This window comes from Epinephelus moara, chromosome 7 (assembly GCF_006386435.1).
Source record: "Epinephelus moara isolate mb chromosome 7, YSFRI_EMoa_1.0, whole genome shotgun sequence".
Classification (NCBI taxonomy): domain Eukaryota; kingdom Metazoa; phylum Chordata; class Actinopteri; order Perciformes; family Serranidae; genus Epinephelus; species Epinephelus moara.
Genome location: NC_065512.1, coordinates 20484951 through 20509067, shown reverse-complemented (window position 1 = coordinate 20509067; position 24117 = coordinate 20484951). Strand labels below are relative to the sequence as shown.

At 42.1% G+C, this 24117-nt stretch overlaps 1 protein-coding gene across 1 annotated transcript in view; it reads left to right on the top strand.

Moving 5' to 3' along the window:
- The window catches only part of LOC126393373 (ATP-binding cassette sub-family C member 4-like), a 68654-nt gene extending 47413 nt beyond the window's left edge, over nt 1-21241 (top strand). Inside the window, exons 25-31 of the mRNA XM_050049510.1 lie at nt 1821-2012; nt 9705-9860; nt 12710-12799; nt 13259-13431; nt 14428-14533; nt 17466-17600; nt 18970-21241. Of these exons, the coding sequence (XP_049905467.1) occupies nt 1821-2012; nt 9705-9860; nt 12710-12799; nt 13259-13431; nt 14428-14533; nt 17466-17600; nt 18970-19047 (930 nt within the window). The 3' untranslated portion in view covers nt 19048-21241. The remainder of the gene's footprint in view (nt 1-1820; nt 2013-9704; nt 9861-12709; nt 12800-13258; nt 13432-14427; nt 14534-17465; nt 17601-18969) is intronic.
- Nucleotides 21242-24117: the final 2876 nt, after the last annotated feature.

The window sequence follows — 24117 nt, the reverse complement described above, 5'->3', positions numbered from 1 at the left end:
AGACCAGTATGCTTCTGCATGTGGCCTTCATCAGGGTCATCGTGAAATGCATTACAAATAACATTTGAATAGGGTAGGTGTGAAGCAGAAGAAAATATAAAAGGCAACCAATCATATGGTTGGGTCTGCTCCATTTCAGAGCACCAGCTCACTATTTAAAACGTATCAGCGAGGGCTGGAAGAACAGTTTAAATGTAGTGTAATGTGTTGGCCAGCAGCAGCAACTACATAATTATCAGCTGACAAAATAAACAACAGTGTCCGCCGACAGGGCAATAGCCATGATGGATTTCCTAGTTGACAAATTCCTGCCTGCATGAACAGCATTGTTCAAGATATTCTTTGTTTAAGCCTGAATAACATTGGTGAGTTCTGTTTTATCAATCTCACTTGACTTGTTTGTATTTGCATGTGCCGTGTGGTCATGATGTAAATGCTGCTCTCGCCAATTAAATTAAATTAAATTAAATTAAATTAAATTAAATTAAAAGAGGCGGATATGGTGGCCACAATAACTGACTCCGCCTCGGCGTGGTAATAATTTGGACCCAGTCATTGCTCCAGACTGGCAGAGAGGGACAGGCGTGGTGTGGCACCCTTTTAAAACACTTTAATTTCAAAATTGTGATAAAATGCTGTATGTAGAAAGGATAGGATTAACAACCAGATACTTCATAAAAATAAATAAGAAATACGTAATAGACAAATCCATAAGAAAACCATTACAAACCAGATTAGCGATATTAAAGAACCACTATAAAAAGTCAAAAATTGACAGTACCACCTCAAATGCTGGACTTAATTCCTCTATGCCTATAAAATGAAGTAAAGATTAAATTTGATGTTGCTTATTTATCAAAATGCCCTCTAACAGGATTGGTGATATCATTCCTCTTTAATGTAGTTAATGTAGATGTTCAGATATTCGGGGACAGGATGTCTCACGTAGGGGTGTGCCATGTCATGTTGTTAACAATAATACTGATATGATTTTTAATATCATATGAAAAATTAATAGCGTGATACTCCCAATACTTCGAGTTGTTGACATATTGACGTCATACTGTCACCCACGACAACAACAAGCATGGCTTAAAGCGAAATTATAACAGACTCTGCGGCGATTCCAAAAAGAGGAGCAGCTTCAGTAGTGTGGAATAAACTGTGGCGTCCTGAATGTTTTATGAACAGACACAAACTTCTCAGACTCTTTTAATGAGTTATGAGGGAACTCATTCAGCAGCTCCTCCGGCAGCAGCACATCATCTCTCCCTCTCCTCTCTCGCTGTGCGCATGATTAAAAAGAGAAATGGCAGAGCATACAGGTTGTATTTGAGAGCTGTTTAAATGTGCAATTTGTTGTACTATTAATATTGTATACAGAATCTGAATCTCACTCTGAGTTACTGTTGTTTTTACAAACTAAAGAAATTAGAGATATTTAGTTTTTACTGAATATTTGAAGGCAAACTTAATTATAATTAATTAATAATTAATAGTATAATATATATTTTGCATTAATTTGTCATATTGTCAAGAATATCGTTATCGCAAAAATACCCTGAAATATCGTGATATTATTTTATGGCCATATCGCCCACCCCTAGTCTCACACATATGTATTTTACCACATGGGCACTGAGTCATGAAGTTTATTATCTTTCCACTGGTATGGGGGTTAGAAGATTTAAGGTTCCTGGAATATTGACTATTTATTTATGCTCCGCATTTAAATTTGCCTTGAAGAGATTTAGTTGTGAAGATGCTGGTCCCTTATATTTCTTCCTCTTTTAAACGTGTATGTTTATTATCTTTCTCAGATGACATCAGTGGAGAGAGTGGTTGAGTATGCAGAGCTGGAGAGTGAAGCACCCTGGGAGACGGACAAAAAGCCCCCGCATGATTGGCCCACGGCAGGCTCCATCACCTTTGACAGAGTCAACTTTTCTTACAGTGCCAGCGAGCGTCTGGTCCTAAAGAACCTGACTGTCGTCTTCACATCCAGAGAAAAGGTTCTTGTCTTTATTCCCACCTGTGCATGCTCACTGGTGTGCACAGGCCGTGACGTAGCTTGATATGCAGCCAGTGTAGGAGGTGCGATGTGATTCTTTTTTATGTGGCATTATTTTCAAATCAATTATTAAAGGGACACCATATTGTGCTGCTGAATCTTCAGGACTATACCATTTGTGATTCATGGAATACATATCATGTAATTAAGACTGTTCAAGTGGATCCATTTGTTCCCAATTTGCATTTTGAGCTACCTGACGGTGACAACTGTTTATTCACTATAAGAGAGAGGAGAGGCCGAGAGAGAGGGGCGAGGGGTGAGGGAGGAGAAAGAGAGGGAAGCAGAGGGAGATGGTTGAGGATGATTGAAATTGTGTTTAATGCAGGGGGTGTATTTTGCATGGCTATGGTTGGCCAGGGCGGCTGATTTCACAATGGATGGGTTGATAAGTGTAGAGGCCCTGGCTCTGACAGCCCATGGGAGGGATCTCTGCCACATGCCATGGGGGTGAAAGGCTTTGTGCATCCTGACAGTTCCCCTGACACCCTTTCACAAGGAAACCTACCACCTACAGTACAGGATCCATTCACTCTGGCCCTCACATACTGTACATAATCATGTAAAAACACACAACCCACTGCAACGCCACAGTTGACCTCCCATTGCTCAGCGAGAAATAGCTCAGTAAGGGCATATTACTCATCACTGAGACTTAAAAAAACAAGGCCAAGGATGCACAGTCCCTGCCTGTACACTTCATTATGCTGCAGATGAACTGTAAGTGCACAATATGGTTTCTAATATGAACTTTAATATTCTTAAGTGGTCGAAATAAATGGAAAGGTAGCTTGTGATAGCAGATATCATAGTTTGAATAATGAAAGTAAAGGCAAGTGTGACTAATCTATGCTGAACACAAGAAAATGTGTTATTAATAATTTGTTTAAATAGCTAAAATGGCCTTTATTTTTACATTCACTGCAATCAGGAAGTAGTGTGCTATTCTTATGGTATAGCTTGAGATGGATGGACAGGTATACAAAGCCTTTAGGATCACATTTTGTCTCCTTGATGGTCATTTTTAAAATTCCCATATGTATCGTTTTTGAAAGCGCCTACAAAGCACCATTAAGACTTGTTGTGTTGTCTCTGTTTGTGCTTTAAAAACAGTGGGATTATGAACAGTAGATTTTTCTTTCACCAATGACATTTTGACTCGTAAAAGCAGGAAAAGCACAGGTGGAATTAATAACATTAATGATGGCTGCGTCCCATTTAGGTGAGCCAGCTCCAGGGCTTCGATATTGTGCATGCTCACTCACTGGCGTGGCTTACTAGGACACCTAATGGAATGGAGCCATCGTTCGTGTTTTTAATTACATGCCTCTTTGGCTCTGACAAGTCAACATTGTGGAAAAGGGTCATAAAGTGAAAATCTTTGTTCAGTGGTTACCATATTTTTTGTAGTTTTTGGATGTGAAGACATTGTGCAGAATTTATGAATGGATACTGTGCAAATATGCTGAAAATACACAAATATAACAAGTTGCATATCAGGGCAGAGAGGATAAGCAGAAGGACCTTTTTGGGCCATAGTCCAGAAAAATGTTGTGGTGGAGTGCGGTGATCATTCAGACGTCAGAGTGACAGAGGTTTTCTGTGTAACATTTAGAACATTTATATAAATACAAACTACTATTTGCTTGTTAAAGATTTAGTGGAGTAATGGTGTCCTGAGCAGAGAATGAAGTCATGCTACCACTGTTTGTGTTGTAATCTGAGCTTTTTTGTGGTTTGTTGTGGTACTGGCAAGCTCATCACTGGTGCTTTGCTCTGCACTCGTATGGGGGATACTACTGATTACTGATCAGGATGGCATTGTTGTGGAAAGTTTCCCCTTGGTTAGAACCATTAGCTCTGTCAACATTGTTGCCATTGTTTAGCGCTGTTTATGGAGTTAGCACCGTTAGCTGCTAGCTGCCAGGTCATACGTTCTGAATTTTGCAAAGAGCCCCTTTAAAATCTGAACTCATCCTCAGATGTTACATAATGCTTCACACAGGCTTCACCATTTATTTAGATTTCTGTAATGTCTAGCGGCTTAGCCACCTGTCCTTGTGTATCTTCATGCTAAAAATATACATGTAAAGCGTTAAAAATGTGGCATCAAAGACTGTAGGGGTTTGCCTGACAAAAGAAGTGATCTACATCTTTTGAGCAACAGTCAGTACGTTTACATGGACAGTTTAATTCCACTTTTAATCGGAATGAAAGGCCATTCCGATGAAAAGTGGTCATGTAAACGGTCATTCCGATTGAAAATTAAATCCGATTACAGGGGGTGGTTTATTCCGTTTGTCATTCCGAATGAAAGAATTTTGTGTGCATGTATACACTCATTCCTCTGTTCATTCCGGTCTTTCTGTGCATGCTCGTTTCCTTGCCCTTCTGGCGCGATGACGTGTATAGCGCGCATAGCAACGGGCTGCATAGCAACGGGCTGAGATAGAGCAGTCGGACTCGTTGCACTCACCGGTTTCCATTCGCCACAGCACGGTCTTCTACCTCCCTTCTCCTCCTCAACAGATGAAGCATTAGCAAAACAAGGTTGTTGTCGTACTGCTGCTTCATGAATATAAGCAAAACACGCCCGAAAAAGGCACTAAGAACGGCGTCGTCATCCGGAGCGAGGAATACAGTGTTTTCTTCCGGTAAACGTAAACACGTAACATCCGCCCCGCCCCCTATCCAATCAGAAACCTTCCCTGCCCCAAACCTTGCGCAGACCTGAATAAAGGCGATTGAACTGATCTCCCATGTAAACCCTCATTCGGAATGAATATTTCCCATGTAACCTACCTGGAAAAACTTTAATTCCGAATGATTTCATTCAGATTTATTTCATTCCGAATGAGAAGCCATCATGTAACCGTAGCCAGTGACAGCATCATTGCTAATGTAACGTGTGTGGACAGGTCATGCACAGATATTATTTTCTGGCATTTATTCACTTCTGCAGAAGACAATATGATGCATTAATTGCCTTGTGGACACCTATTTCTGCAGCTCTGCTCCTAAACATGCAGAATATCAGCATTTTACTCCAGACATTGAATGTTAAAAACTGCAAGACTATGTTTATCACGTGACACAAGGCAGCTTGATGTATAACAAATGGCGGTAAAATGTTAAGTGGACAAAAGTCCCTAATATTAGTGGTCAAAACAACACAAAACAGCTAGCTAACGTAACAATAAAAACGGTAAACAATATGCACCAAAGGGGGCGTCGGTGGCTTAGTGGTAGAGCAGGCGCCCCATGTACAAGGCTGTTGCTGCAGCGGCCCGGGTTCGACTCCAGCCTGTGGCCCTTTGCTGCAAGTCACTCCCTCTCTCTCTCCCCCTTTCACACTTGTCTGTCCTATCAAATAAAGGCTAAAAATGCCCAAAAAAATATCTTTAAAAAAACAAAAACACAATATGCACCAAAGATTACAACATAAACTGCTCAGTTTACAGAGTAAATATTAAGGTAGCGCAGCAGCATTTTTCAGTGCAACATACCCCCAGAATTGCCAAACGGCACTGTGAGGGGCAGACAGAAGGAGCTACTGAAACCCAGGAGGTACAAAAGAGGCAATGTGCAGCAAGAACATTTCCAAACTCAGAGTACCTTGGCTATGAATGAAAATTCTGCTCGTGCTCCAAGCTTGTTCGCCATTGTTGCCATTGTCATTTCTAGCAATCTCCTCAAAACTCTGTAGCTGTCTCCTCAATCTCGGCATCCTTTTGTTGAAATCGGGCCATGTTCCACTGTCATTGTAAGCTGGTATGTGTCTTTGGGAACAATCATACTCCTACTGCCTGCATTCTGTAGGTTACTTACTTTGTTTCTCTCAAACATGAGCAGCCTCGACCAATTCTCAGTTTTTCGTGAGTTGTGGCCATGGCAGGGGCAGATGGCTCTGCCTGTGGTCCATCCCTGTGACATGTCAGGGTCCAATGCAAGTGCAGTTGAATTTTATGGTTAAATTTTACAAGGCCCCTTTCTACTTCAGCCTTGGGCATCAGGTTATGGAGAGCAGAGTGGTTACTTGCAGCTGAGAATACCTTTCAAAACAAGATACAAAGAGCTTTATAGTCAGAAAAGAACCCATAACAGACCAAATACACGTGATGGTGAACCTACTTGTTGTCTAGCATAGAATGAGGTGACTTCTGCCATGAAAGGATGACCCAGTGTGTGTGTAGCTCCCATTCAGCAGCTCCCATCTGCGACTCAGTGATTGTAACTACGTTTTCTCCTACATCCTCTTTGAAAACATCCAAAGTATAAAAACCTTTGTTCATAGAAAAATAAAAAACATCTGAACTTTCTCACCCCTGCTACCAACTGAGTGAAACACCTATGTCAGGATCTGTGAGAGATTTGTGTGTCTAGGATATGTTGGCGCCGTGGTGAAGCCTTTACTATGCATGCATCCATAGCATTAAATTTCTGTTATACATGGACGGTGCTTATTCTGTCAGCGGTTCAATCAGGTCTATGCACTCTTTGCTGCAGCTTCGGCAGAGAAGAGGTCTGTCATATTCTGCTGTCACAGTAAATGTGTCAGTGTGATCCTCTTGACATGAGGCCACACAAGGGGTTTGAGGAAAGATTTTATTCCTCTCCTGAAATGTTTCTGACAAGGACCAGTTAAAGGCATCCAGTGGTGCGTTCCTGCGTCCCTCGTGTGATAATCGCTTGTGTTTCATGAGGCCGTTTTAGTGGGACCGTCTCAGCCCACTGCACAGCTCTCTCTCAGTTTGTTGTCAATTTAGATAGCTTTACTATTTGCCTTTACTTTGGCTCAGAGAAAAAGTTATTGTGTCCTTTCAGTATACTTAGGTGTTGTGCTTAGAGAGGGAGGTGGTGCCATCTTGTTCGTCTAACTGTGTTTAAGGTTCGTTTCGATCCTGAATCATTAAAATTGATCCTTACTGCCCTTCACCTAAATAAAGGGGTAAGTAATGATTTGCCTTGTGATGCCATTGTGTCACCAATTAAATTTTTTTTGTTTGCATTTGGGTCTTTGTTGTGGGGTATGCTCAGCATTCAAAATTTGATCTAGACTAGTCATGCTCTGTGTGGGTCCTCTTGAGGTCTATGGTTTATAGTGGTGCATATGCATGGCATGATTTGGGTGTGCAAGGGTTCTACAGGGGAGGCAATGGCCAGACCTGCAGGTATTCGCACCAAAGTAATGTAGGGCTATCAAAAGTATTCATTTATCCATTTGAATATTTGAATCGGTTTCAGTACTCATCTTCCGAAGCATTGATCCATTGATACCAACTGCGCTTTCTTACTCTCTTATCGTTGATAACATTCTGCTGTTCCCTGCTTCTAACCAAGGAAAGAAAAAGTTGTTCTCACGATGAAGCCTTATTAGTTTGATCCTTTAATAAAAAAATAAGATTTCATGCACTTTGTAAATGTTTCCTGGTGGTAGCGAAGATTCTATCGAAGCTAGAAATTCCTGTATCCTGTGTCAGCTGCCCCCCTTCCCTGCCTTTTCACTTGACATGGAGGATGAAGTTAATTTTTCATCCAGCACCATCAGCAAGACAAATTTTTACTTCGTCCAACACTTTTATTTATGTCCAAATACCTACAAAACGAATGACAGTCATCAACCTCACCGACCTCAGTACCAAATTAGCAACTATCAGCATGCTAACATGCTAAAGTAAGACGTTGTCATAGCCTCTAAATGTTAGCCTGTTAATGTCATTGTAAGGATGTTAGAATGCTAACATTAGCCATTAGTTCAAAGAACTACTGTACCTATACAGCCTCACATTACAAGGATGTTAGAATGCTAACATTAGCCATTAGCTTAAAGCACCACTGTACCTTTATTCAGCCTCACAGAGCCACTGGCATGGCTGTAGACTCTTAGCAGGTTTTAGACCGAAGTCCACCTTGTTTCAAAACAGTGCAAATGGCTGCGTTGATGTGCGCTGGTTACTTCCGGTATTGGTTAGACTTGAGATACAATCCAGGAAGTAACAGATTTGAAATTGAGTGACATATCTTTGAATGAAAGGGCTTCTCAGATGCAAAAAATCCCCTCTGCACAGTGGTTTACAATAAGTAAACCACTGTGCAGGGGTGACCTCTGATGGTGAAGCATCAATAGGTTTAGGTTTATTTCTTTGCACAGTAAGAAGAAAATACAAAGAAGTAATGTCAGTGCCGGAGAGGAAGGAAACCTAAACGTTTTACTCAATGTCCTCCTCGTTTTAAAGAGTAGCATATGAAACTGACATCACTTATCGAAACAAAACAATATAAGCAACAAACAAACAAACATGGAGCATATAGCACAAAAATATCAATAAAAAGACACAAGAAAACAAACAGTAATGAAAAAAATAGAAAGAAAACAACAACAGAAAAACAAACCTAAAATAAGAGGATATAACTAGATTAAATAAAAGGTTCTCGATGAAATTAGACATTTCTTTAAGTGTGACCTAAGAGCTGACAATATGTTGTGAACGAGTGTTTCTGCCATCAGAATTTAAAAATAGTATTTAGAAAGACGGTTCCACATCAGCTGCAGCCATCTTGGTTGTTTTTGAAAAACGGCTTCAACAGCGCTTCCTGTACTAAGCTAGGTTTATGCTTACTGTAGTGTTTCCCACATGAGGGTGCAGACCCAAATTTGACATCATAACATATTTTGTTCGTAAAGCATGCAGGATCCACAAGTTTTCAGTCATTGTGTCAAGACCATCCTATAGTAGATTAAACGGTTGTTGTTAGCCTGTCGCAGGCCAGGTTGACTGTAAATCTGTTTGAACGAAAGGGGGACCAGAGGTATCTGCCAGAGCAAATAAAACATGAGCTTTATGTGTTTTGTCTCAACGATTTCAAGGTCGACTGTAGAAATATGATGTTCATGGTACAAAGTGACCCACAAGTAATGTACGTTTGCAGGTTTGTGTTTGGGCCAACGCAGCATCTTGCTAAATGACGTTACACTGCTGCAATAGTTTGAGCCTCATTTAAAAAATGAGAAACCTGCATTTTTCCATGCAGGGCTACTGTCAGTCTGAGCACAGCCTTTGTACTCTTACATCCTGATTGAGTTGCTTCCACAGGACATGAAATACACAGATACAAAAAGAAGGGTGGTTAAGCCTATAACGCTTAAAGAGCCTTGTTTAATGGCTTCACCTGTTGTCATAGAACTGGAGTTATAATAAGTAACTACACATAGCCTACCTACAGCCATTGGCATATGCAATGCATGTAAATGTTGGACTATAAAATGAGCACATTTATAGCATATAGCACAGTTTAAAATAGCTGCCTTGAATCATACACAAGCAAAAGGTCCAACAGAATATGATATAGTAGATGGCATCAAGATTGGTTCACCTGATGCTATACAACATGTTTGTTTGCCATACAACAGAGGCTTAAAACATTCTTTAAAAATCAGGCAATTTCTCCTCTATCTGCTGGGAAAAAAAGATATTTGTTGTGTGCCTATTGTGTCATGTTCCCTCGGTAACATGACATAATAGGCACAAGTATGATTAACAGCCTGAAGGAGCATGATAATGTTGCCTGTTTTTGGTGAATTTGTGGAGTTGTATTTACAGATACAAAAATAGTTCTCATGTCTTCACTCTAGGTCGGCATCGTTGGACGCACCGGCGCTGGGAAAAGCTCCCTGATCTCCGCCTTGTTCCGGCTGGCAGAACCTGAGGGACGAATAATGATTGACGGTTTTCTGACTTCGGAGATCGGGCTGCACACGCTGCGTCAGAAAATGTCCATCATCCCACAGGTGCCGTTTTTGAATTGCCCTTAGTCCCGGCTGGTGTCTTGACTTGTGCATACAGTAACTAATATAGCAAATTTTTTTTAGATATCATCACAAATTACAACAGCAGTTCTTTCAACGTTATATTATTTTGTGCTTTAATGTCTTGCTTTGACCTCCTCAGCACTTCTTTTGATTCCTCATGATTGAGAAATATCATAAATGTCAGATGAACACTGGTAAGACAGCTTCATGCCCCCCCCCTTTTTTTTTTAATACGCCTGGCTTTTAAAAAGCTAAAACAAGTGAGGAAATTTACAGTCGTCTCTCAGGGGATTTCTGAAAGTGAGACAAACGGATGCCTTGAGACAGTTTAACTTTATTTCCGCTTGTTGAAACTGATACGGCATTAAGAAAATGCCAGCCTGCGGGTGAGTGTCAGCAGAGTGGAGGGAGGGGAGAAGACTCCCACGGCCTGTACTGTGAAGAGAGCAGTTCCCCATCCCTGACAGAGGATTAGCCCTCTACCCCCCAAACATGGGAAAGCTGCTTAGAAGAAGTCTCCCCCATCCTCACAGTCAGAGTCCCCTTGTACACCGTCACTTAGCCCAAACATTTCCAGGGTGCAGCCAAGATGCCCAAAAACAGTTTCATTAATGCTTTTCTGTGGATTTGATAGGTTCCTGGCATTGCTACCACTTCAGATAAAGTTTTACTTCCCAGTCCAAACTAGTTTGAGATGGATGTGATGTGTGTTTGATGTGATTTTGTTTACTCACTCTGCCTCTCCTAGAGGGAGAGACTTGCACAAAGTGGCAGGTTACGAGTCAGAACTTTAACCGCACGCCCATCTGTATCACATGCTGGATGGCATTTTCATGATACGAAGTCTCACCGGTGGAGTTTCTCTGTATCATGCTCTTAGTTTTACAAACTTATATAGAGAGAAGTCTCTTGGATTTACACAAATCCATCTGAAAGCCTTTTTTATTCTCCCGCTAGACGTCAGAGATAAAGTGATATTCAGTCAGCCTTTCACATGGAAAGAAATCTTGATATAAAATGCTACTTGCCTTACCTTTTCATGTGGAATTTCGAGTGTGATATGTATACTATACATTGCCGGTGAGGAGTTTCATTATTTGCCACCCACAGATTTGATTATGATAAGCTTTTATTAGCATATGGCATTAAAAAAGGATCAATTTCAGTTTCTATTGAATTCTCAGGAATGACTTAGTAAAAAATGAATTCTGTGGCAAACAGAGGGCTTAGAATTGGTGGAGCACATAATCGGTCTATGGAAAGCTGTGCTTGAAAAGCAGTTTTTCCGACCTAACATTGAATCCTCAATTAAAGTGTGTCACAAAACTAGTTTGAATTGGGACTTCAGCTGGCTAAATGACAAGGCGGTATTTTGGTGACAGAAGCAAAAGCTCATTGGAAGTAAAGAGGTGGAACATTTTCTAAGGCACAGGTAGCAGGGATGAAGTCCTGAAAGCTTTATTTTTTTCTGGATGAAAATTGAGCAGTTAGTCCCGAGTCTTCTGACCTACATGGAGGTTTGTCGAGACATGATTTTGTATTTGAGGGGTGTGTGCGGCGTGCGTTCACTGCATAAATCTGTGTGCTTACATGGAGTGCATGCTGAAGTCTATTTTTGTGTCACAGCTCTGGCTGTGAAGCTGACCTGTAAGAGAGCAGAGATGAAGGCGTGGATAGTGAGTCACACTCAGAGTAGTCGTGTAACCTTAACGCAGGACACTCAGCCTTTAAGAGCCATTGTGTACTTTATTCTTGCTCCTGGTCTAATCTCACAGTTGCCAGGTGAACAGTTCCCATCATGATTTGAGGTTAGATTCATATCTTGAGTAAACCAGAGTTATCGCTTTGCTTTGACTTCAAAGAAGAGTCTATTGGTTTTTGTTACTGGCACTTGCTTACTGCTCTGCGTCACCTCCGTTGCTGTGACACATCTCATCAAAGCCTTTTTCAAATGGTCATTATGACATTTAAGTGTCATAAATTCAGTGTTATGTTTCAAAGGAAAGTGCAGCTGTATTTGTTCACTGATAAAGAAAATAAAAGCCAAATGAAAAGCTTATCTACAGCAGCTTTGTACCATAAGACGCTCTCCGTGTGACGACCCGGGAGAGTCCGTAAATCACTTCGACATTGGAGTAGGATTTATGAATAAATATCTGACCTGACACAAGGAGATGCCGGCTCGCTCCTGTTTATCAGGTTTACCACAAACAAGAGTGGCATGTTGGAACAGTGCCTGTGGACTTGCGGGCTCGTTCCTGTGCTCTGTAATAAAGAGCTTTATTTACTCTCTTGAAGACGGCTGCGTGGCTGAACCTCGATACAGGTGTGTGGCTCACCATAAATACATATCTCGGACATCCCGGCTGTCTGAGATCTGAGGCTGGCCTTTCATGAGGGTAGTCGACTGATGCGATAACTCCTCGTGACAGGTGCTTGTGCGTTTGACAGAGTAAAGCTGTTACTTTCGGCAGAAGCGTTGAGATTATCATATCTAATACAGCTATGAAAGTCTTTGTATGGTAACATTGACGAGATGACACTTTTTCTGCCATATTATATATTCCGACGAGGTCGTGCAGTTATTCTCCACCATCACCGGTGCACAAGCTCTGGTTTTCCAAGTAAAAAGATCAATTTATTGAAGCATAGTTGGCCAGAGCATTGAATAGAGCTCCTGAGTGGAGCAAGCCCTTTGTGAGCATCTTCCCCTCAAACATTGCCTAGCGGTGCTCTATAAAGCTTGTCTTAACCCTTTCATACATCTTCCCCCTTGTCATTATCTTAACTGGCCACGGCCTTCTCTTTCTATATCCATCTATCCACAGGACCCAGTTCTCTTCACGGGCACCATGAGGAAGAATCTGGACCCTTTCAGGCAGCACACAGATGAGGACCTGTGGAATGCACTCCAAGAGGTACTCCAGCGTGGCTCTGAATGATTCCCCCTCGCCGGCCCAGGGGGGGATCCCTCTGTCCCCCTGTACAATGCTGCCATTCAGCCTCCCTGCTCGCCACAAGTCATGGGGGGAAATCCCATTAGGGCCATGGGGCCCAGCTCAATGTGCGGCTTGTAACTGGGAACCATTGAAAGTGCTGGGGGAGATGTGTTTGGGCAGTCAGGCCAACCAGGATGAAGGCTCCCCCCACAGTGAAGGGCTTCAGCTCCTGGTCCTGCCTCTGAATGGGTTTGGTGGCCTGGATTAAAGCTAGAGGCTGGCCACAAGAGAGCACTGGCCAAGGTCATCAGTGGACCTGGCCCTGCATTGTGCCAGGCGGTTAATGGGTGTGTTTGGATAGCTCTTTAAAGACATCCCCACAGGAAGCCTTTATGAAGGGGTAATGAAGGGTTGGGGCTCTGCTCTCCCTCTCTGCAGGTGCAGATGAAGGCCGTGGTGGAGGACCTGCCCAGTAAGCTGGAGACGGTGCTGACCGAGTCTGGCTCTAACTTCAGCGTGGGCCAGAGGCAGCTGGTGTGCCTGGCCAGGGCCATCCTCCGGAAAAACCGCATCCTCATCATTGATGAGGCCACGGCCAATGTGGACCCAAGGTCAGTGGACACTTGAGTTTACAAGTGACACATTTTACATCAGTGTTTGAACAGTCCTTTCCACAAGTTGCTCATCAACTGTAAACTGCCAATACTCTGTTGTGATACCAACTTATTCCTGAAGCAAGACACATACTCAGGTATAACACTTACCACCTATAATGGACACTGCTTGGTGATAAATGGAGTATGTAAAGGGATTATATTTCTTAAACAATGTGATTGGAGACCAATTGCAGTTAGCTTATCATTAGCACAATGGTGGATCAATCAGAGCATCCCTGCAGTAAACAGCCAGTAATAATCAAAAACATTTAACACCTAAGTTTAAAGGTATACCATGCAGGATTGTTGGTTACTGTCTGTCTCCAGCAAAAGTGAAAGTAAAAGCCAACTCCAGATTCACTCTCAGTTGATCTTTCACCTCAATATAATTATGTTTTTTTTCGGTGCTGTGTCTCTTGGATGCCTGCTGCTTACAGTCTGGCACCTGGTTGCTACCCTTTCATAAAGCCCTGACCTCACCTGAGCGCTGTGGGGGTACACGGCCACAAACATCCCAAACACAGAAAATAAGAAAATCCAGAGGGCAGAGTCGCTGCAGATAAACACCGCCACACACTGAGGGTGACGATTATGAGGGATTACATCTGTACGAGTCTATACAATGTTTATTTTTTTAGGAAAATCCTGCATAGTATATCTTTAGCAATTATTCTATAAATGTGGCTTTATTAAAAGACTGTATTAGACGACATACAAGACAAATAATACCTACTGAAACACCATAAAAGTCAAAATAAACCGAACCTCTCTTTGTTCACACAGGGAGCTCTGCTGTCCTTTAGTTTTTCCGCCTTTTACTGCACATTCCTCGCTGCTGATGAGCCATTGTTCAGTGTTAAGTAAAAATCCCTGCCCAAGGGTCTATAGGAAGAGAGGGTTTTTTTTTTTTTTTTTTTGTGCTGAGGTGTTGTGTTCCCTGCTCCCTTTTAGAACTGACAGCCTCATCCAGCAGACTATCCGGGACAAGTTTCAAGACTGTACAGTCCTCACCATTGCTCACAGGCTCAACACTATCATTGACTGTGACAGAATACTGGTAAGTAGGAGCGCAGTAAATTTCCATTGTTCAGCACTTCAGTCAGCGTTTTAAAGGGATAGTTCACCCCAAAATCAGAAATGAATATGTTTCCTCTTACCCATAGTGCTGTTTATTAATCTACATTGTTTTGGTGTGAGTTGTCGAGTGCTGGAGATATCAGCCGTAGAGATGTCTGCCTTCTCTCCAATATAATGCAACTAGATGGCACTCGGCTTGTGGTGCTCAAAGCACCATAAAAATACATTTGAAAAACTCAACAGCAATGTCTCTCCAGAAATCATGACCTGGTTATTCAAGATAATCCACAGACCTTGTTGTGAGCAGTTTCATGTTGGAACTATTTTCTTTCTACCGAACTACACTTGCCAACTGTATCACAGTGCAGAAGGAAGTGTACATCTACTGCTAGCTCGCTTCACAGGACTGAGCAAGCTGACATCCAGCCACGATTGCCAGCCAGCCATTAATGTTTACTTCTTGTGCTGTCACAAGCACAAGCCTATCATATGTCACCGTGCAGAAGGAAGCGTGCATCTACTCATGAATGACAGGCTTGTGCTCATNCCACAGACCTTGTTGTGAGCAGTTTCATGTTGGAACTATTTTCTTTCTACCGAACTACACTTGCCAACTGTATCACCGTGCAGAAGGAAGCGTGCATCTACTCATGAATGACAGGCTCACCGTGCAGAAGGAAGCGTGCATCTACTCATGAATGACAGGCTTGTGCTCATGACAGCATGAGACGTAAGCATTAATTGCTGGCTGGCGATTATAGCTGGATGTTAGCTAGCTCAGTCCAACGAGGCGAGCTAGCAGTAGATGCACGCTTCCTTCTGTGCTGTGATACGCTTGGCGGGTGTAGTTCCTACATGAAACTGCTCACAACAAGGTCTGTGGATTATCTTGAGTGACCAGGTCAGGATTTCTGGAAAGACACATTGCTGTTGAGGTTTTCAAATGTAGTTTTTTTGGCACTTTGAGCACCACAAGCTGAGTGCCATCTAGTTCTGTTATATTCAAAACAAGGCAGACATCTCTACAGCCGATATCTCCATCACTCGACAACTCACACCAAAACAATCTAGACTAATAAATAGCACTACAGGTAAGAGGAAAAATATGGACTTTTGATTTTGTAGTGACCTGTCCCTTTAAATAAAACCATTACCTTTGATCAGTCATTAGTTAACAGACAGAAAAATGGGGTTAAACTGTACGGCTTATTTTGTGATATCCCCTCACAGTCTTGTTCTTTCTGATCAGCTATAATAAACTGAGCTCCTGCTGTGTTCAGAATGTGTATAACATGAAGCAGCCCATTGAAATATGCACCTCATGTATTTACTCCCCCTGCCATACATTAAACACACCTGAGATCCGGAGTTAAACAAAAACCTTTTCCCTTCTTTTCAAGGAGCCTGCTGCACAACCTTTTCAGAGTTTTAATTCACTCGGCCTATTTCCAACAGCTGGGCTGATTGCTCCCTCACAGCATTCCCTCTCATTGAGCCATGCGCTTGGGCCACTTGATCTTTGGCCCTTTCCTGCCACTGCCTGCAGAGGTGCCAATTAGTGCCATTTGTGGCAGCATTTGTTAAACGTCTACGGAGGACAGGGCACGACCTGGTGGCTGCTCGGTCGCTGAGAGGGCAGCTAAGAAAAAGCCAGATATCACACAGCGAGGACTGTTTCACACCTACACTCGTGTTAAATGCCCCCAGATTGTTGCGCACTCCGGGAGAGCTAAATTTGGGCCCACCTGAGTCGCCTTGTCCAGATTTTAAGCTGTGCCATATTTAGACGCAGAATGTTTTCCAATATGCTTTTTTTATTTATCCTTTATTTAACCAGAAAGGTCCCATTGAGTATTGGTATCTCTTCTGCCAACAAGTCCTGGTCATGGTGGGCCAGCAAAATTAAAAAGTTTCAAATACAAGTACAAAAAGAAACTGAGAACATCACAAAAGCATATCCAAACACAACAAAAGATACAAAACATACAGGAGTTAGAGTCGAAAAAGAAAAGCAGTAACATTGTTCTGTAAAAACTTACTTGAAAATACTTTTAAACATGTCAAGAGAGGTTAAAATTTCCAAGTTTAGTTTTCCTTGGATCTCATTTCAAGCTTGTGGGATGTCAAAAAGCCAGATTTAACCAGCTCTGTCTGAGAGTTTGGGACCATGTGGAGGATTTTTTTCTGATGACCTAGTGTTATAGCTACTGTAAAGCTCTTGTAATAAAAATTAACATGGGTTTTTGTCTGTAAACACAGTGAAGTCCATTGAACCAAACGCACTCCAAACACACTCCATCTCCTGGTATCCTGTCGATTATGACTGCAGCTGCTGAAGTCTCCCTTTCATACTAAACACCCCCTGAAACTGGGCTTTAGTGATAACAAACTGCTCATTACCACTGTAAGGGGATCGAGCTTGTTAAAATTTGTCTGTGATATAATTGTAGTCCTTTCCAAACTGCTTGGATTGGCAGTATACTTTGTGTGGTTTACATGGCATGTGATGACACAGAAATGATGGTGATTTTCAAGAGTGTCTTAAAGGTGTGATTGTTGGATTTAACTGAGGACCACCTCTGAGCCGCTGAAATGCCGGGATAAATACATGGATAAATCACTGATCTTCAGTCTGTCAGAGTCAGCGTGCTCGACTTTCACACTGCTAACGGGCTACGCTCACATTGTCCGTGGCCCCCGCTGAGCACAAACAGGCACCCGTGTTTGCTGTTGCATGAGTCACGTAAAATGGATGGTTCCTAATGTGCAGAGAGCTGCTGTTTCCCCATTCATCTTGCACCGTCTGCATGCATCACTCAGCAGTGGAAAAAGCTGAAATGTCAGTTTTCCCCAAAGTAAAGTATACAGCCGGTGATACACGCTCACACCCAGCATTGTATGTGTGATTGCAGGTTCTCGACGCCGGCAGGATCCAGGAGTATGACGAGCCGTATGTGCTGCTCCAGAACCAGGAAGGGCTCTTTTACCAGATGGTCCAACAGACAGGCAGAGCTGAGGCCGCCTCACTGCTGCACACAGCCAAACAGGTAACCACACCCACCTTTGTCCCAGGACGGGGCTGTCACTAAATAGAGTCCAGCCTCGGCACACTAATCCCAGACTCTCCCTTTAACTCCAGACTTCATTGCTCACCTCCAAAATGATACAGTTAAGCGAGAGAAGATGTGCATTACCCTGACAATGCAAAGACACTTGATTACCATTTTAATTTAAAGTGCCTACTTGGAGCATTGCAACACCATAACATTAATTTCAAGAGAGAAATTGTCCCCTTTGTAGATTTACATCCTCTGATTTTTATCACAGAAACTCTCAGTATAATCTTTTTCTCCCTCCATAATGTAATTTTGAGATCATTTTAGAGATGATTCTAGAAAAGCAGCTTTCTTTGCACTATATCTATTTGGAAATATTGGGTTTAACTTCATCGCGATTTGGGATAAACTTTCTATGGGGATTACTGTAATAGAGAATGTCCATATTTTTTCCCTGTGAAATTCATTTGTGATGTATTTCCCCTTCAGACACTGAGCAGATAAGAGCCGGCTATTCATTGTTCAATTCCATTTTATGTGCATCTGTCTGGGACTACAGATACCATATTGCAACTTCAAACAGGTCTTTGTGAAATAAGAAAAAGTAGGCATCATTTCATTTTCTCTCTGTCCCTCGCACAAATTTATCAGCGGAACTGTATCTCCTCAGCCAGAGGAGTGAAATGAGTAAAATACTGATTTCAAAGACTCAGCACACTGTGGTATTATTTGGTATCGTCTTACCCTGCACACTGGCGGATTGGTAGTGACATTGTTCAAGCCCTTACGTTTTCCTTTCTTTATTGTGGGGTGCTCTGCTTAGATCAGATTACTGCTGCATCCATAACTGTCTAGCACCACTTATTAAATACTGAGATGGTCCACATGTTGTGTGTCAAGTTTCTATAGTTGTCTGTCAAGGTTTAAATACATTCAATAATCTGATATCAACCTCTGGCTCCTTTGTCCGCGCTGAAAGAGAACCCCAGACAGTGTATCTCACGCCGAGGCCGACCTGCTTCCACCTGTTTTTCCTCTTTTTCCTCAAACTTTCTGTAATTGAAATTGTCGGTCTGTCAGAGCCTCTTTGTGCAAAGAAATTTTCAGACACTTTAGGCAAACACGCGGGTAAAACTGAGCTCAAATGAAACAAATAATTTCAGTGATTATCTCCCGATATTTTCCCCGTGAATTTCACCAGGGCTAAATAAGCCACTTTTGCATGCTTCAGCGGGTGACAAATCCCTTCACCCAGCTCCGACTGCATCTGTCATGAATCACACCTTAGCAGATCGTAGCTTAGATTGGACTGTGTGCTCTGTGTGTTCTGTGACACTGCTTCCCCCTGATGCACTTCCAGGTTTACACGAACAAAAAGCGAGTGACAGACGTGCGCTGTGCCAAGGACATCCGTGTCATCTTTGAGACGTCTCTTTGACAGTTTGGAGAGTCGCTGTGGCCCTCGCGCTCGCCATCGCTGACCAAAATCTTTTGCCAGATAGATTCCTTCCTGTGTATTAAAATGTCCTCAGACTTGGTGAGTGTAGTATGTGCTGCATTTGATTGGCATAGTCCTTTGGTGTGGAACAGAAAAGAGGCAAGTATCTGCTGCAGGGTGGGCCTTTATTGACAGCATATTACTGCATGGTTGTTTATTGATTACACCCTGTTATGTTTATGTATGTGTGTTCTAGCCTCCTGGGTAGCTTCAATTCTGCACTGGTGCTCAAAAGAGTGCAGATACTGGATGTGTTTATCCTGGTGCAATAAATTATTGGTGGCTTGAATTATTCTTTTAAAGCAAACATTGTTTGGTTGCACTGCAATCTTTTTTATTAGTGTTTGAAAAGACAAGGAGAACCTGAGAGGAGACACAAATGTTTTCAGTAATTATTGTGCCTTAATCAGACGATTGATTTTTTTTAATTGCACTGTTTTAATTAAGTACTCTTGCAGCACTTCGACGACAGCGGTTTTATGTCTACCTCAGCTCTTGTCAGCACAGAACAGTAAAGTTTAAATGTGACCTGTCATGTACTGGCAATGATAATGAATAACAGAGAGAAACACAAAACAGAAGTTTGTTGCCTCTGAAATTTTTTTTCATCAGCGTAATATCAACTTTCTCTGTTTACTCTTTTGATAAATGGGCTGTTGTTGCTTTAAAGACCTAGAACTTTTTACTTTGGCAATAACATGGCATTAAAGTCCGGGCAAAGCAAAAATAAACATGCGTTATGAGTTTGTCACACCACAGAAAAATGTGTTACTAACCCATTTGGTTTCACAATTGTGAAAACATTAGCAATATTCTATGCTCTGAAATGCAGGGGGCGAGTCCGCTCAAGGTGCTGAAACAAAAAATGTACCACTGTGTTTGTTAGCGGCTACCCAGTAGCACAAAGCGCACACTTTCCTTGAGTCGAAGAATGAGCCACCACGCAGCAACCTTGGCAGTAACAGCGTCCTGGTCAGCAGCTAATGTTAGCACAAAGCACACACCCACAGCAGGGAGCATCAACTGCTGGGCCAGGTAACCGATTCAGGCTGAAAGACTGCAAGGTACGGTAGTAACTGGCTATTTTGCTTGTGTTTTCGTAATTTGTGGCATTTAAAGGAACAGTGTGTAAGACTTAGGGGGATTTAGTGGCATCTAGTGGTGAGGATTGCAGATTGCAACCAGCTGAAACTTCTCCCAATTAGAATTCCTTCAGTGTTCATTGTTCAGGAGATTTGTATCTAGAGCTGAATTATTCACAGAGGCTTCCTCCTCTCCAAAACAAACAGACCTGGTGATTTAAACCAGTAAAAACGTTGAATAAATCAGTTTCACGTTACAAATCAGTGTTTCTCCGACACTGTTTAGCACTCTGCAGACAGGCCACAGGCCCAGCATGTGCTAATTTGTGCTCACCATTTTTCTCTAATAACTTAAGATATCTCTTCTGCTCTAATACAAACAGACCAGGTGATTTAAACTGATAAACACTAAATAAATCAGTTCATGCTACAAATCAGTGCTTTTCTGACACTCTTGTCACAGAGGGGCTGCTAACTATGGCGGTCTACACAAACACACAAATGGCCGCATCTAGAGCCATTGTTTGGTTTGTTCATTCTGGGCTACTGTAGAAACTTTGCGGTCCAACATGGCGATCTCAGTAGATGAGGACCCGCTCCTTGTGTAGATATAAACAGCTCATTCTAACAAAAACACAACAATAGTTATTTTCAGGTGATTTTACCCTAAAGAAAACATACTTATTATATTAAATTCCATTTATGCCAATATATCACCCTAAACCAGGCATGCCCAAAGTCCGGCCAGAGGGCTAATCGTGGCCCACGAATCAATGGCAGGACTATCATACAGTTTGTAGACTTGGACCAAGTAGGAACTATAAGGTGGAACTAATGTGTTTTTATTAACAGGCTGTTAATCAAAGAAAATAAGTGGTTACCCAACTGTAGACATTTCCTGTTAGGTAGTAGACATGGACACAGCAGAGAAGCGTAAAGTCAAATGCAAGGGCTGTCGCTTTCAGGAGTAGCGGAAAGTTGAATACCTTTTTATTTAAAGACGAAACAATTGACCTTTCGCTAAGCCCCGCCCCTTTGTGATGGTCTGACAAGCTGTCGCTAAGCCCCGCCCCTTTGTGATGGTCTGACAAGCTGTCCCAGTAAGCATGGAGCCCACACTGTACCTGACTGCACTCCCTGAAGAAATATTACCATATTTTTGGAACAATGAAACAGTGATTCCAGAGAGAAGCAGACAGAGGGGTCTACAGTCTGTGTTTGAAGGATATATCCAGGATGTCAAACTGACTCAGCAGCAACAACAGGTTAAAAAGACAAAGATAGATAGATTTTTTCACTGTTATAACCCTTAAAAAGCAAAAGCAGCATGTGTATACATTCAGTAGGCTACATCTTCAGTAGCTAGCTAGCTAACCCTACACTTTTCAGGGTTTGATTTTGGTTTTGGTACAAGGAAGAAACGTATATCGTCTTCCAACCTGTGTTGTTGTCGGACCCTGGTCTGAGCTGGCCCAGTGCTATGTTATGATTTGCCAGTCTGCGTCCAGGGGCGGGATTTAGCAAGGGGCAATTGTGTTTGTCTCAATTGTATGTTGTTTTTTTTATTAACCCATTTGATGTGAGACACAGCTGGCCCCCAGGTATTTTCATATTACTTTAACTAGCCCCATTCAAAAAAAGTTTGCACACCCTTTCACACCAATGCAGTACTGTGTAGTTTTTCAACATGTATAAAATGTTGAGGCAGAAATCTCTGGTTTTACTTTACCCGGACTTTAATTATATTTATAGCTATGTATTTATTTACATTGTTTGTTTTGTTTGTATCTTTGCGTATGGTTTTGTTAAAGGTAATATTTCAGGGAGTTTGCACTTTGTAGTTTTTCAGTCATAAATAAGTGACATCACTTCTAATTTACAACAAATAAAATTCAAAAGCCAATAAAACAGTGTTGCTTGAATGTTTCACTACTGTCTTCATTTTGTGTTTAAAACATCTTGTCTCATGTTCCACTGACTCACTTCCTCCTGCCGTTGCTCATCCTACACTCACATGTCTGAATGGTGTGTTTGCTCCAGGTCAGTGGTTACAACTGGTCTTGACCGAGATGCTACAAATTGGTGAGTGGTAAAGGGAGAACAACCCGGTGATTATCTCGTTGAGTCAAGTGATTTTTAAATTCCGTTTCACACTGGTGAAGTGGTGTCGCTATTTGCTCTATTATTTTAGTGTGCTGGTAGTGCAGTATGACGATTAAGTCCCCAATTAAATTGTAATTTTGTCATCACCATTTCAATTAGGAAAGAGCTGTTTAATTCACCTTCATACAGAAAAGAGCAAAGCCAGTGATTACACATTCAGCGATGGCTGTCAGTAAACACTTAGCTTGCTATAAAAGGCTGTATTTAACCAGGCCCAGATTTGGGTCGTGAACTGCGGGACATCAGTTCCTTTAAAAGCTGAGTGATTTACACAATTCATTAAAGCCAGTGAATCTTCAGCCAGCGTCATATTAAATGGTTACTTACTCTCAAATAGCCCCTTGGGAGTTGAATTGTTGGCTTGCGAATAGATTAAAGTTTACATTGAAAAGAGAAATTGAATTCAGAGGTAATCAATAGCATAATGGGCCAGTGAGAGGAGCCTGCTGCCTGAAATGAAATTACCATATTTTTAATCTTAATTTTCCACTCTGTTTATCTGACAGTGTGGATGTGCAATCCAAACAGATAATGAGAGAGTGGGATATTGACAGAGAGGTCCTCTGGAGTGCTTGTTTCAGTGATTAAACGCTGTGATCTGTGATTACTTTGTGTCGGGTGTCAGGCTGGCGGCCAGGGCCCGGGGAGACGCCGGCACATAGCAGCTGGAGCATCATGGGTCTCCGAGGTGCTAATGCACCTGACACAGCATTGACAGCATTCGAAACCCTATCAGGGACTGCACCACACGGCAGCTGCCACAATAGGAATACTCATGGCGCTATCTACATCAGAGTCAGCATATATCCTCTCTGCTCTCCCCTCGATAACAGCCAGCACAAGAATGGCGACAACAAAGTTTGCACAATAAGTATTATTAAGCGGATACCTTCCTACGTCGGCCAATAATAGCGCCATTTTAAGACATATCTGAATAGGTGTGCAAATAGCAATGCCATCAACATAGTGCTGATATAGCTTTAATAAATAAATGTCTGAGAAACCTGGCTGTCCACACAATGAAGTTTAATCCCAAAGAAATAAAACACAAAATAAGAGTCAGCACAATGTGGAGGCAGCGAATGAAATGATGCATTCACACCGTAGCATTTAGCCCATCCACACTTTAAGAGAGGAGTGATACGTGTGTGCCGATTTGAGGATGTGATACATGTCCTATTCAGTTAAAGACGTTTTATTGTCAGTTGAGAGAAGAATAATGTAACAAGTATCCACAACAATGGAAAGTGGTGTAAATTATTAAAGGCTGTTTTGTTGCGGGCCAATAAATAAGTAGTCTCAAGGCCGTTTTGGGTTGAGGAGACAATGTTTTTCACAAACTTTGTGTTGTGCCAGCATTTTCTTTTGTGATGGATACTGCTTGTTTGACAAATGGAAACAAATTGCATGGTGCAGGCGCCTGAATGGCAGGGAGTTGGGGAGTGTCAAACTCGGCGCTGAAAGACGATGAAGCGAGAGCCTCAGGTTTTTGTGGGCGACTCAGACCTGACTGATCCCAGCATAAAGTACTTGTTGAAGAGAAGGAGAAAAGGAGAACAGGATTTCGACAGGCTGCAGTGAAATTAGGAGAATTGACTATGGCGGCTTTGTTCCTGGCTGGTGACATGGGGTGGGGGAGATGGGGAGACTGGAGCGATTCCCCAGAGACTCTGCGCTCAGCCTTTCTAAAGTGACTACAAACTGAATATCTGACAAGTTCCCAAGGCCTGACATGACTCTGTGTGGAGCGAAGAAAAACAAACAA